The sequence below is a fragment of the Astyanax mexicanus genome, chromosome 6 (genome assembly GCF_023375975.1).
Source record: "Astyanax mexicanus isolate ESR-SI-001 chromosome 6, AstMex3_surface, whole genome shotgun sequence".
Lineage (NCBI taxonomy): Eukaryota > Metazoa > Chordata > Actinopteri > Characiformes > Acestrorhamphidae > Astyanax > Astyanax mexicanus.
The window spans coordinates 1298143-1312082 of NC_064413.1; the positions used below are offsets into that span (position 1 = coordinate 1298143).

Genomic DNA, 13940 nt, shown 5'->3' on the forward strand with positions numbered 1-13940 from the left:
AATATAAAAAAATATTGAAAAAAATAATGAAAAACATTGAATTTAAGGTGTATCCAAACATTTGACTGATTCTGTATACATATACCAATACACAGATTTTTTTTTAGAAAAATCTTTATTATGCCATAATTAATGTGATCAGGATAATAGAAACGGAAAAAAAAAATAAAAAAGTAAAATTTAGTACTTATTAGTGATTTGCATTTAGCAAGGATGTTGTCATCTTTTTCTTTACTTTACGTTTCTTTCTTTTACTTTAATAGTTAATATTATTAAGTTTTGGCCAGTTGATTGATATTTATTGCCAGTGTTGTGCCTAATTCAGCACCCCCGCCAGGAAAAGCACCCTCTCTCGGGATCAAACACCCATGTCTTCGTGATTTTAACCTTTTTTTAGAAAATGAAAATACCCAAGATACTGTTCTAAGCTATAAAGAAATTTAGTTATGTCACCTGTAGGCTCCTTCATGAGGGTGTGCTTTTCCTGGCGGGGGTGCTGAATTCGGCACAACACCAGTATTTAGGATTTTTGTCTTGAACTGGATTTTGGATTTTGAATTTTGTACCAATGCTGGTGCTTTATACTGGTTTACTGTTTTTTTAACTGTAGGTAAAGTAATAAAATAGTCATATTATGGCCTATTTATGTAAAATCTACTGAATAAATATATGTATTAATATATTAAACAGTGGTCCGGGTGTGGTGGGGCTGAGCCCTCGTGAGGCCAGTGACAGACTTCAGATTTATCAGGCCCGATTTGATGATCTTTGGAGGAAATTTGTTACTTTCTCCAGTGGGGAGGAGCTGTTTGGGCTTACAGTTAAAGGTAAGCTGTTATTTTTTATTTGATAATTTTTAGTATGTGTTTGTTAAATATAAGCTGATAATAGGGGCTCTAAATGGTCCAGAGGGCTAAAGTGCTGCAGCTATGATTGGGAGATCGTTGGTTCAAGTCCCAGTCATGCAGTTTTTTTTTCTGCCGAAAAGCGTTGGACACGTCCAGGTAGCTGCACCACTAAAATTGCAATCCGCCTATTTTAAAAAAAAGTCAGAGCTCACCTGGCTCTTAAAGGGAATGCACCCTAAAAAATGAAAAGAGAATCAGTGCATGCCTTTTGTGCGCTTCGAACTTCGCAAAGTGTACTTTTCCCGTGGTTATGATAGCAAAGACACACTGACACGCCCTAAATCAAGCTGCACCATGCAACTTAAGTGACAGATCATAATGTTCTATTGACATTAAACGACGCTATAAAACACTACTATAGTCACAACAGCAATGTATAAACACTGCTTGTTCTTCTGTACTTTACAGTATTGAAAATTAACCATTTTTTATGTTGTTTTATATTGATTTATATATTTTTTACAGAGTATCCTGTTCTCCATCGAATCAAAAGGGAGCTCAGCCTGCTGTCGAAGCTCTACAGTCTGTATAACTCTGTAATCGACACTGTTAACGGGTACAGTGATGTACTGTGGGCTGATCTCAACATAGAAAAGATCAACGGTGAACTGCAAGATTTTCAGAACAGGTACAGTATAAATATACTACATACTCATATACATATATATATATACAAATATACACACATAGTGACTGACTGACATGCATACAAAAATTTTAATATTCTTGAAAAGTTCCTTTATTTCAGTATTTCATTTGAAAATGTGAAACTCATATATTATATATATATTAAACACACAGAGTTATATATTTTAAGCGTTTATTTATTTTATTGTTGATGATTATTGTCTCAGAAAACTAGAATATTATATCATAAGACTAATTGGTACTTTTGGCAGTGTGGGCAGTGTGCCAAGTCCTGCTGGAAAATGAAATCCGCATCTCCAAACCATCACTGATTGGTGGAAACTTCACACTAGACCTCGAGCAGTTTGGACTGTGTGTCTCTCCACTCTTCCTCCAGACTCTGCTCCCTTGATTTCCTTTAAATGAAATAAAGTAAAATGTACTGATGATCAGTGATGGTTTGGAGAGTCATGTCTGTCATCTGCTGGTGTTGATCCACTGTGTTTTATTATCAAGTCTAAAGTCAGTGCAGTTTAGTTTTCCCACAAAATCTTACAGCACTTCATATCTTACAGCTTCCCTCTGCTGATAACAACTTTTATAGAGATGCTGGATGGATTTCATTTTCCAGCAGGACTTGGCACACTGCCCACACTGCCAACAAAAGTACCAGTTGGTCTTATATAATATTCTAATTAAAATATCTCTGTAATTCTTGTAGAATCCGGAAGCTTCCCAAGGCTCTGAAAGAATGGCAAGCCTTTAATGACCTCAAGAAGACCATTGATGACTTCAGTGAATCCTGTCCTCTGCTCTCTATGATGGCAAACAAAGTATGTTTTCTGCAAAACAGCTAATATTTTTAGACATCCCAAATATCATGGGGCTAGTATTTGCCTTGTTTCATGTAAGCAAAAAAACGTTATCCAATTTATTTTTAAACGTTATCCAAAAGCAGTGTGTAAGACTGGTGGAGGAGAACATGATGCCAAGATGCATGAAATTAAAACTGTGATTAAAAACCAACCAGGATTATTCCACCTAATACTGATTTCTGAACTCTTAAAACTTTATGAATATGATCTTGTTTTCTTTTTGCATTATTTGAGGTCTGAAAGCTCTGCATCTATTCTGTTATTTTCTGTAAATAAATGCTCTAAATGAGAATATTTTTATTTGTAATTTGGGAGAAATGCTGTCTGTAGTTTATAGAATAAAACAACAATGTTCATTTTACTCAAACATAAACCTATAAATAGCTAAATCAGAGAAACTGATTCAGAAACTGTAGTGCTCTCTGTACATTCCATATACATATTGCTATCCCATGACTTTTTGCATGTCTGTGTATCTAGTCAGTTACTCGGAAAGCTTTGCAACCACCTCCTGATTTTACTAATTTACTAATTTAACTAAAAGTGATATATTTTGATGTGAATGTTGATGAGTGTTTTTTTTGTGTTACTCTTTCTCTAGGCGATGTTGCCCCGTCACTGGGAACGTTTAGCTGACATCACAGGCCACAGATTTGAGGTGGATTCTGTAAATTTTAGCCTGAAAAGTGTTTTGAGTGCTCCTCTCCTCAAATACAAAGAAGATATCGAGGTAATTTATTTATGTATAATAATGCTGATGCTTTTTTGCTGAGTGTAACACCAGTTTAACACAAAAAACGCATTAGTGAATGGTGCTATCTTTCACCGTTACTGTGTTTTTGTACAGGATGTGTGTATCAGTGCAGTGAAGGAGCGGGACATCGAGGCGAAGCTGAAGGACGTGGTGGCCGAGTGGAGCAGCCACCAGTTCACTTTTGCATCATTTAGGTAGAGTAACATTTTTCTACGTATGTGTTATAACTGATTATTAATGATTTTTAAGGCATTTACAACCTAATTAGTAACCATTAATAAACTAGTTGTAAACCATGTATAAACCCTTTATAAAGGTAGTCTTATTTTAAAGTGGTACCGAAGTTTCATACCAAAAAAACTACTTTTAACCATTTTTCCTAGACCTTTAAAGTTTAAAACTCTAAGTTAGACTGATTAGGGCCACTGATTTAGTTTTTATTAAAAAATTAATCTTATTTTATATCCTCTGTGCAGGAATCGTGGAGAGCTGCTGCTGAAAGGATCTGATACGGTGGAGAAGGTGGTGCTGATGGAGGACAGCCTCATGGTTCTCAGCTCTCTCATGAGCAACAGGTATCAAACAGCAACTCTACTGTTTATTGGTTCACACATTCAGTATATTACACACTATAGCAAAACAAATTAGTTAATAATAGTTATAATGTTTTAGTGTCTGTGGTGCCAAGAGGTCCAGCAGACTAAAAAGACTATGCCACTATGATCAGGAGATCGCAGGTTTGAATCCCGGTCATGCAGCTTGCCATCAGCTGCCGGAGCCCTGAGAGAGCACCTTTAGCCTTGCTCTCTCTGGGTGGGTACAGTACAGTACAGTAGATGGCGCTCTCTCTTTCCCCTCATCACTCCTAGGGTGATGTGGATCAGCACAAGGCTGCGCCTGTGAGCTGATGTATCAGAACCACCAGAGTCGCTGCACTTTCCTCTGAGGCGGAGTCTGACTTCACATGTATCAGAGGAGGCATGTGCTAGTTTTCTTAACCCTCCTTGTGTCGGAGCATCACTAGTGATAGGGGAGATAAACAGCTGAGTAGCAGCTGAATGGGTGGGACAATTGGCCAGATAAATTATTGTATTATTTTATGATGTAAATAGTCATAACGCTTCATTGACTCAGTGTGTAAACAGCACGGAGCAGCAGAGACAGTGTTTGTTCATAGCTGTGGTAATTAGCGTTATCTGTCTAATATTTCAGATTAAACCGCACCTTATCAGCAGTTTAGCTCAAATAAAAGGAGTATATTTGTATATTGGAGTACATATATATATTTTTAATTAATTACCCTTTTTAGAAAAGGTTTTAAAGTTTGTATTTTTTCTGAAAATTCTGAGACACAGAATTCTTAATAATATTTTATTAAATTTTCTGATTTTAGGTACAATGCTCCGTTTAAAGCCTCTATTCAGCAGTGGGTGCAGAAGCTGTCGAACAGCTCTGAGGTGATCGAGAAATGGCTGACGGTGCAGAACCTGTGGCTGTATCTGGAGGCTGTGTTTGTGGGAGGGGATATCGCCAAGCAGCTTCCACAGGTCAGATTTAATATATTATATATCCATATAAAAGATTTTAAATAAAATAATAAACAGCTCTGGAAAATCTTTTTTTATTCTATAAACTACAGACAACATTCCTCCCAAATTCCAAATAAAAATATTCTCATTTAGAGCATTTATTTACAGAAAATGAGAAATGTCTGAAATAACAAAAAAGATGCAGAGCTTTCAGACCTCAAATAATACAAAGAAAACATAAAGTTCATATTCGTAAAGTTTTCAGAAAGAGTTCAGAAATAATCAATATTTAGGGAAATAACCCTGGTTGGTTTTTAATCACAGTTTTAATTTCATGCATCTTGGCATCATGTTCTCCTCCTCCACCAGTCTTACACACTGCTTTTGGATAACTTTATGCTGCTTTACTCCTGGTGTAAAAATTCAAGCAGTTCAGTTTGGTGGTTTGATGGCTTGTGATCATCCATCTTCCTCTTGATTATATTTCATTTTTAAGTGCTCTGTTATTTTTTGTCAGAGCTGTATATTTTATTTAAATGTAAAAAGTGCTGCTGTTTTTCTCTTCTCTTCTGATAAACAGGAGGCTAAGCGCTTCCAGAACATTGATAAGGCCTGGCAGAGGATCATGCAGAGGGCTCATGAGATACCTGGGGTGGTTCAGTGCTGTGTGGGAGATGAGACTCTGAATCAGCTGCTTCCTCACCTGTTGGAGCAGCTGGAGGTGTGTCAGAAATCCCTCAGCGGATACCTGGAGAAGAAGCGCCTCGTCTTTCCTCGGTTCTTCTTCGTATCTGACCCGGTTCTGCTGGAGATCCTGGGCCAGGCCTCTGACTCACACACTATACAGGTACAGGACACACAGTTTATTTCAGAAATAAAATGCAAAAAATGTTAAAAAGTTTAAAATATACATATAATATAGAAAAATAATAGGTCATTCTTATGAATCCTGTTTTATTATTATTTCAGGCTCATCTGCTGAACTTGTTTGATAATGTGAACAGAGTTGTGTTTCATGAGAAGAACTATGACCAGATCCTGAGCTTTCAGTCCCAGGAGGGGGAGACTGTGAACCTGACCGAGCCCATTAATGCACAGGTAAGATTTTATTTGGATTATGAGCTAAACTACACTGAAAAAAATGATGAGTAAAATTAACTTTCTTTAAGTAAATTTAATTTCAGATAAATAATAAGTAACTTCAACTCAGTTTCAGAACTTAAATGTTACACAGAGTAAATAAGAGAACTGAACTTCAGTCAATCTTTTCTTTTAGTAAACTTTACTTCATTTATTTTTACTGAATCAATCCTTTCTTTTAGTAAACTTTACTTCATTTATTTTTACTGAATCAATCCTTTCTTTTAGTAAACTTTACTTCATTTATTTTTACTGAATCAATCCTTTCTTTTAGTAAACTTTACTTCATTTATTTTTACTGAATCAATCCTTTCTTTTAGTAAACTTTACTTCATTTATTTTTACTGAATCAATCCTTTCTTTTAGTAAACTTTACTTCATTTATTTTTACTGAATCAATCCTTTCTTTTAGTAAACTTTACGTCATTTATTTTTACTGAATCAATCCTTTCTTTTAGTAAACTGTTCTTCATTTATTTTTACTGAATCAATCCTTTCTTTTAGTAAACTTTACTTCATTTATTTTTACTGAATCAATCCTTTCTTTTAGTAAACTTCACTTCATTTATTTTTACTGAATCAATCCTTTCTTTTAGTAAACTTTACTTCATTTATTTTTACTGAATCAATCCTTTCTTTTAGTAAACTTTACTTCATTTATTTTTACTGAATCAATCCTTTCAACTTTACTTCATTTATTTTACTAAATCAATCCTTTCTTTTAGTAAACTTTACTTCATTTATTTTTACTAAATCAATCCTTTCTTTTAGTAAACTTTACTTCATTTATTTTTACTGAATCAATCCTTTCTTTTAGTAAACTTTACTTCATTTATTTTTACTAAATCAATCCTTTCTTTTAGTAAACTTTACTTCATTTATTTTTACTGAATCAATCCTTTCTTTTAGTAAACTTTACTCCATTTATTTTTACTGAATCAATCCTTTCTTTTAGTAAACTTTACTTCATTTATTTTTACTGAATCAATCCTTTCTTTTAGTAAACTTTAATTCATTTATTTTTACTGAATCAATCCTTTCTTTTAGTAAACTTTACTTCATTTATTTTTACTGAATCAATCCTTTCTTTTAGTAAACTTTACTTCATTTATTTTTACTAAATCAATCCTTTCTTTTAGTAAACTTTACTTCATTTATTTTTACTGAATCAATCCTTTCTTTTAGTAAACTTTACTCCATTTATTTTTACTGAATCAATCCTTTCTTTTAGTAAACTTTACTTCATTTATTTTTACTGAATCAATCCTTTCTTTTAGTAAACTTTACTCCATTTATTTTTACTGAATCAATCCTTTCTTTTAGTAAACTTTACTTCATTTATTTTTACTGAATCAATCCTTTCTTTTAGTAAACTTTACTTCATTTATTTTTACTGAATCAATCCTTTCTTTTAGTAAACTTTACTTCATTTATTTTTACTGAATCAATCCTTTCTTTTAGTAAACTTTACTCCATTTATTTTTACTGAATCAATCCTTTCTTTTAGTAAACTTTACTTCATTTATTTTTACTGAATCAATCCTTTCTTTTAGTAAACTTTACTTCATTTATTTTTACTGAATCAATCCTTTCTTTTAGTAAACTTTACTTCATTTATTTTTACTGAATCAATCCTTTCTTTTAGTAAACTTTACTTCATTTATTTTTACTGAATCAATCCTTTCTTTTAGTAAACTTTAATTCATTTATTTTTACTGAATCAATCCTTTCTTTTAGTAAACTTTACTTCATTTATGTTTACTGAATCAATCCTTTCTTTTAGTAAACTTTACTTCATTTATTTTTACTAAATCAGTCCTTTCTTTTAATAAACTTTACTTCATTTATTTTTACTGAATCAATCCTTTCTTTTAGTAAACTTTACTTCATTTATTTTTACTGAATCAATCCTTTCTTTTAGTAAACTTTACTTCATTTATTTTTACTGAATCAATCCTTTCTTTTAGTAAACTTTACTTCATTTATTTTTACTGAATCAATCCTTTCTTTTAGTAAACTTTACTTCATTTATTTTTACTGAATCAATCCTTTCTTTTAGTAAACTTTAATTCATTTATTTTTACTGAATCAATCCTTTCTTTTAGTAAACTTTAATTCATTTATTTTTACTGAATCAATCCTTTCTTTTAGTAAACTTTACTTCATTTATGTTTACTGAATCAATCCTTTCTTTTAGTAAACTTTACTTCATTTATTTTTACTGAATCAATCCTTTCTTTTAGTAAACTTTACTTCATTTATTTTTACTGAATCAATCCTTTCTTTTAGTAAACTTTACTTCATTTATTTTTGCTGAATCAATCCTTTCTTTTAGTAAACTTTACTTCATTTATTTTTACTGAATCAATCCTTTCTTTTAGTAAACTTTACTCCATTTATTTTTACTAAATCAATCCTTTCTTTTAGTGAACTTTACTTCATTTATTTTTACTGAATCAATCCTTTCATTTATTAAACTTTACTTCATTTATTTTTACTAAATCAATCCTTTCTTTTAGTGAACTTTACTTCATTTATTTTTACTGAATCAATCCTTTCTTTTAGTAAACTTTACTTCATTTATTTTTACTGAATCAATCCTTTCTTTTATTAAACTTTACTTCATTTATTTTTACTAAATCAATCCTTTCTTTTAGTGAACTTTACTTCATTTATTTTTACTGAATCAATCCTTTCTTTTAGTGAACTTTACTTCATTTATTTTTACTAAATCAATCCTTTCTTTTAGTAAATGAAGTAAAGTTTACTAAAAGAAAGGATTGACTGAAGTTCAGTTCACTTATTTACTCTGTGTAACTCTATTTAAGTCTTGAAACCGAGTTGAAGATACTTAAATTTATCTGTAATTAAATTAACTTAAAAAAAGCAAATGCAGAAAGTTGTGAAACTTTACTACATTACTCAGGGTAATGTAGAGAGCTGGTTGTAGGTGGGATTAAATAGTATTAATTAGCTGTTGGAGGTTTTTATCTGTGGTTATTCTGTGTTGAGGGTAATGTAGAGAGCTGGCTGGGTCTGCTGTTGGACGGGGTGAGGAAGACGATTCACAGCATCATCAGGAAGGCTTATATCTCAGCCTGTGATCCGGGGATGAAGATCATCGAGTTTCAGTCCATGTTTCCGGCTCAGATCGGTCTGCTGGGGATTCAGCTCATCTGGACCAGAGACGCAGAGGAGTCCCTCAACCTCTGCAAATCTGATAAGAAGGTACACATTCACTCACCTGTCTGTTTTTCTGTCCCTCCTGACAATCTCTTGACAACCTGTCAATCTACTCTGTAATAAAATGTCTAATTTATATATATATTTGTTTTTTATGTACATTTTTTTTTCGTTTTTGATTTGCAAGTATTTTCTCGAGGATTGCATATATATTTGATCTATATAAAACTAAACAATTTGCCATCAAGCTGCCGGCGCTCAGAGGGAGCAAAATTGGCCCTGCTCCCTCCAGGTGGATAGATGGCGCTCTCTCCCCACATCACTCCTAGGGTGATGTCTGCAGCACAGGGTGTCTGTGAGCTGATGTATCAGAACCGAGTCGCTGCGCTTTCCTCCGAGCGTTAGTGCTGCGATGCTGCTCGGTAATGCTGCATCATCATCAGCAGCTCGAAAAGAAGCGGATTCTGAGTAATTCTTGAGTAATTTGCCGTGTAAATTGGGGAGAAAATGGGAAAAATTAGAAATACAATTATTAAAGGAAAAAAAACTAAATTATAATTTGACTTTATTTTTTCAAGTTTCAATGTTACCAAGTCAAATTAAACACAAAAACAAAAATGATATCACCAATCACTGGACAATATAGATAATTTTTTCATTCCTCAGCGATGTTAGTCATGCGTACAATGTTTTGGGAACTGTTGTCCTAATTAATGTCATATATGCTGTAATTTCAGTTTTTTCTCTGTTTGATTAAATGCGCATGTTTCTACTGTTCTCGCAGATCATGCAGACGACCAATCAGAAATTTCTGGATATTTTGAATGAGCTGATTGATATGACGACTCATGATCTAACCAGGATGGAGAGAACCAAGTACGAAACCCTGATAACCATCCATGTTCATCAGAAAGACATATACGACGATCTGGTGAGAAAAATCTTTATTCAGACTCTGTTACTTTTTACTTTTCCGTAAATATATATTATGATGAGCCTTCTAAAGCTCGTCACTAAAACTAATCATTACTTTTGTTACCAGGTAAAAATGAACATCCGATCCACGTCTGATTTCCAGTGGCAGAAACAGTCCCGGTTCTATTTTATAGAGGATACAGACAGATGCATCATACAGATAACGGACGTGGAGTTTGATTACTGTAATGAGTATCTGGGATGCACTGATAGACTGGTCATAACTCCTCTTACTGACAGGTGAGTATAGATAAAGAGAAAGAAATGTAAAGGAAATGTTTTGTATTCACGTTGAACTGAAGCAGATCAATAAATACATAAATATGACAGATCAAAAAAATGCTTTTTTAAAGAGCCATTAAACCCTAAAACATTTTTTTTTTCATTAAAATCTGAAATGTGTTTCTTTAAAGTAATAAAACTTACCAGTCCTGCTTAAAATTATTATAAACATTTCCTAACCTTTAAAAAAACACTTTAATTATGGTAATTTCGGCCTCTAAACTGTGTTTAACTATAGGCGTGGATGATTTCCGTGTACTTTGTTACGCAGACACATCATTACGATATGCAAATTAGGCAATCAATAATACCGCCCCCCTGCTGACAACGTCCAACCATCTGCCCACCTTCTCACAGCTATCAGAGTCACACTGCTACTGCTGCAGCTCAGCCAATCAGCTCTCCCTCCTGCCCCGCCTCTAAACCCATACATCACCCAGTGCCCCTCCAAACTACTCCTCTTTTTTTTTCAAATTTGGGCTGAGGGTGGAGTCAGCAAACATCAGGGGATTTAATTACACTTTAAGCATTTTATTTTCATTTAAAAATGAAGAATAATATAATTAAACACATAAAACGTAATAAATAAGATAATACAATACAAGTTTTATATTGCAGGTGTTATATAACGCTGGCCCAGGCTCTGGGGATGAGTATGGGTGGAGCTCCTGCAGGTCCTGCAGGAACAGGAAAGACAGAGACCACTAAAGACATGGGACGCTGCCTGGGTAAATACGTGGTGGTCTTCAACTGCTCAGATCAGATGGACTATAGAGGACTGGGACGCATTTACAAAGGTACAGTTTATATTAAATTATATCAAATTTCCATACCCTGCTCTGATTTCCGAATACTTGTGCTATTCCCAGCAATAACAGTAATATTAGACAGTCAAATACTCATAGAAATAAACTGCGGGTTGAATTGAAATTCTTCAGTAAACGTATTTAAATGTATTTATTACAGTATTACAGTATAAAAGTGTGTTTTTATCCCGCAGGTTTGGCTCAGTCGGGTGCGTGGGGCTGTTTTGATGAGTTTAATCGTATTGAGCTTCCTGTTCTGTCGGTAGCGGCTCAGCAGATCTACATCGTCCTGCAGTGTAAAAAAAACAAGAAGCCTCAGTTCATCTTCACTGATGGAGACGTGGTGGACATGGACAAGGAGTTTGGAATCTTCCTGACTATGGTTAGTGCGGATTTCTATTTAAACAATTTGGCGTAATGCACTTGATGTGTCTTAACGAAAAGACTTTTCCAATTTGATCTCATTTTTTGTATTTTAGTACATTGAAAAATGGATTTACATCACAACTTTCACAAAAAAATTGGTCACAATGAAGCTTTGCAGAATTTTTTTTATTGATCGCTGACAAAAAAAAAATCAGCTCTAAGGCAAATCAGGGATCTTTCAGCGTTCGCTCAGTCATGTGCTGAGAAATACTGAAAGATGCTCGCCAAGCCATTGCAGAGTATTTGCAGACGAGTCGCAGCTGCCTGGCAAATATCTAGCATGTTTGATATCTGATCCAGTTGGTGACTGGGAGTCAAGAGCAATGGGGTACAATAGAAAGAACCATGGATCCAATGCGTCTCAATCCTGATCCAATAGATCATTAGCCAAAGATTTATTTGCACATGCTAGCTCTTTACAATCTTCTTTGTAAGCAGAGATATTATTGTGTCTCGGGGCTCTGGCAGCTGATGGCAAGCTGCATGACCAGGATTCGCACCAGCAATCTCCCAATCATAGTGGCAGCGCTTTAGACCACTGGACCACTCTGCGCCACAACTACACTTCATGATTTAAATCCTGATCAAACCCAACCATATTTATTCTTGTATATTTAATATTTTAGAACCCAGGATACGCTGGACGGCAGGAGCTGCCTGAGAACCTGAAGATTCAGTTCCGCACTGTGGCCATGATGGTTCCGGACCGAGCGATCATCATGAGAGTGAAACTGGCGAGCGCTGGATTCAGAGACAACCAAGTTCTCAGCCGCAAGTTTTACACGCTGTATAAACTGTGTGAGGAGCAGCTCTCCAAACAGGTAAACCAAACGCAGAAGAGGATACAAGGTTTTAGAGATTCAACGTCCAAAATCAAACAAAATAAAACATTATTTCCTCTGTTGTAAGCATGTGATTTGCATCATAGATTAAATAAATTAATAAAACGTAATTGGTCATTTTCGCCCATGGGCTTTTCTAGAGTGGTACCATTTTTTTTCCCAATCGAATTAGGTGGATAATCCTTTAAAGGTCTCAATTCCATCATTTTTGAAGCTGAAATCCTACCGTTTTTCCTCGTCCACTCCTCCACCGGACTAAAGCAGTGTTATACTGGATCACCAGAGCACTTTTTCACAAAAAAAACAGCTCACATGGCATTTATTCATTCATACTAGAGACACAACTAGACATTTTAAAATGAATGAAAAAGTACCACAGTAAAACATTTTAATTTCTGTAAATTTTATCATTTTCTGCACAGGTTCATTATGACTTTGGGCTGCGCAACATTCTCTCCGTTTTGAGGACCCTCGGAGCCGTGAAGAGATCCAACCCCTCCGAGTCCGAGAAGACTGTGGTCATGAGGGTGCTGAGGGACATGAACATCTCCAAACTGGTAATCAATCAATAAATATGACATTTATAATGATATTTACAATTTAATATGCATTTTCCATATTTCTCCTCTTATTACAGGTGGATGAGGATGAGCCTCTGTTTATGAGTCTGATTAATGATCTGTTTCCGGGGATCGTATTGGATAAAGCTGGTTATCCTGATTTAGAGGCAGCTATTGTTAAACAGGCGGAGGAGGCGGGGCTTATCGCCCACCAACCGTGGGTCCTCAAACTGGTGCAGCTCTATGAGACGCAGAGAGTGAGACATGGTGAGTTACGACTTTTATTAAAGGTCTCATTCCATTGTTTTTGTGAAAAAAAGTGCTCCGGTGATCCAGTATAACACTGTTTTAGTCCTGGAGGAGTGGGGCGGGGAGCAGCAATAGGATTTCAAGACATTTTTACACTAATAACAGTCTTTGCAATGTCATATGTTACTTTACAACATACTTTACAACCAAATTCACCGGAGATCCTATTTAAACCTATAGTTACACACACAGGTGTCCAGAAAGTAAAAATCTACTTTTTGACTTTTTTCAGTTTTTAGTTCCATTTGATTTCCTTAAAGACTCTGGCAGTTTATGTACACAGAATTTTCTATTATTTCCAGTTATTAACTAGAGATGAAGAGCTGAAATAGCAAAAATAAAGAAAAAAAATGGGGGTGTTCTAAAACTAGTGTATATATTTCAGCTGAGAACTCAAGTCTGAAGTCTTAACTTTTTGATAAATTGACTGAATTACCGTATTATTTGGACTATAAGGCACACTGGATTATAATGCGCACTGTCAATGATTGTCTATTTTCTGGTCTAGAACTAAAGGCTGGGTGCAGCAGCATTAGCAGTAGACATGCAGACTACAGTCCGATATACTGGTCTCTGAATGAAAGAGCAAAAGAGCTAGAGCTTCGGTTAGCGACTAATGCTAATGCTGCTGCACCCAGCCTTAGTGCTGGAGAAACTTCACTGAAAACTCCACTCACTCTTATAACTCCTGACTAGTAGAATTCATACATAAGATGCACTGGAA

General features: G+C 34.7%; 2 protein-coding genes across 2 annotated transcripts in view; one reads left to right on the plus strand and one right to left on the minus strand.

The window, feature by feature from the left end:
* Positions 1 to 13940, minus strand: part of LOC103032795 (uncharacterized) — a 249132-nt gene that overhangs the window by 125023 nt on the left and 110169 nt on the right. The window lies entirely within an intron of this gene.
* dnah5l (dynein, axonemal, heavy chain 5 like) overlaps positions 1 to 13940 on the plus strand; it is a 70738-nt gene that overhangs the window by 24534 nt on the left and 32264 nt on the right. The window contains exons 30-46 of the mRNA XM_049479960.1: positions 691 to 827; positions 1374 to 1536; positions 2257 to 2368; positions 3012 to 3140; positions 3258 to 3358; positions 3641 to 3739; positions 4558 to 4711; positions 5274 to 5540; positions 5663 to 5791; positions 8846 to 9061; positions 9801 to 9947; positions 10059 to 10231; positions 10892 to 11070; positions 11274 to 11461; positions 12132 to 12326; positions 12770 to 12904; positions 12985 to 13174. Of these exons, the coding sequence (XP_049335917.1) occupies positions 691 to 827; positions 1374 to 1536; positions 2257 to 2368; positions 3012 to 3140; positions 3258 to 3358; positions 3641 to 3739; positions 4558 to 4711; positions 5274 to 5540; positions 5663 to 5791; positions 8846 to 9061; positions 9801 to 9947; positions 10059 to 10231; positions 10892 to 11070; positions 11274 to 11461; positions 12132 to 12326; positions 12770 to 12904; positions 12985 to 13174 (2714 nt within the window). The remainder of the gene's footprint in view (positions 1 to 690; positions 828 to 1373; positions 1537 to 2256; positions 2369 to 3011; positions 3141 to 3257; positions 3359 to 3640; positions 3740 to 4557; positions 4712 to 5273; positions 5541 to 5662; positions 5792 to 8845; positions 9062 to 9800; positions 9948 to 10058; positions 10232 to 10891; positions 11071 to 11273; positions 11462 to 12131; positions 12327 to 12769; positions 12905 to 12984; positions 13175 to 13940) is intronic.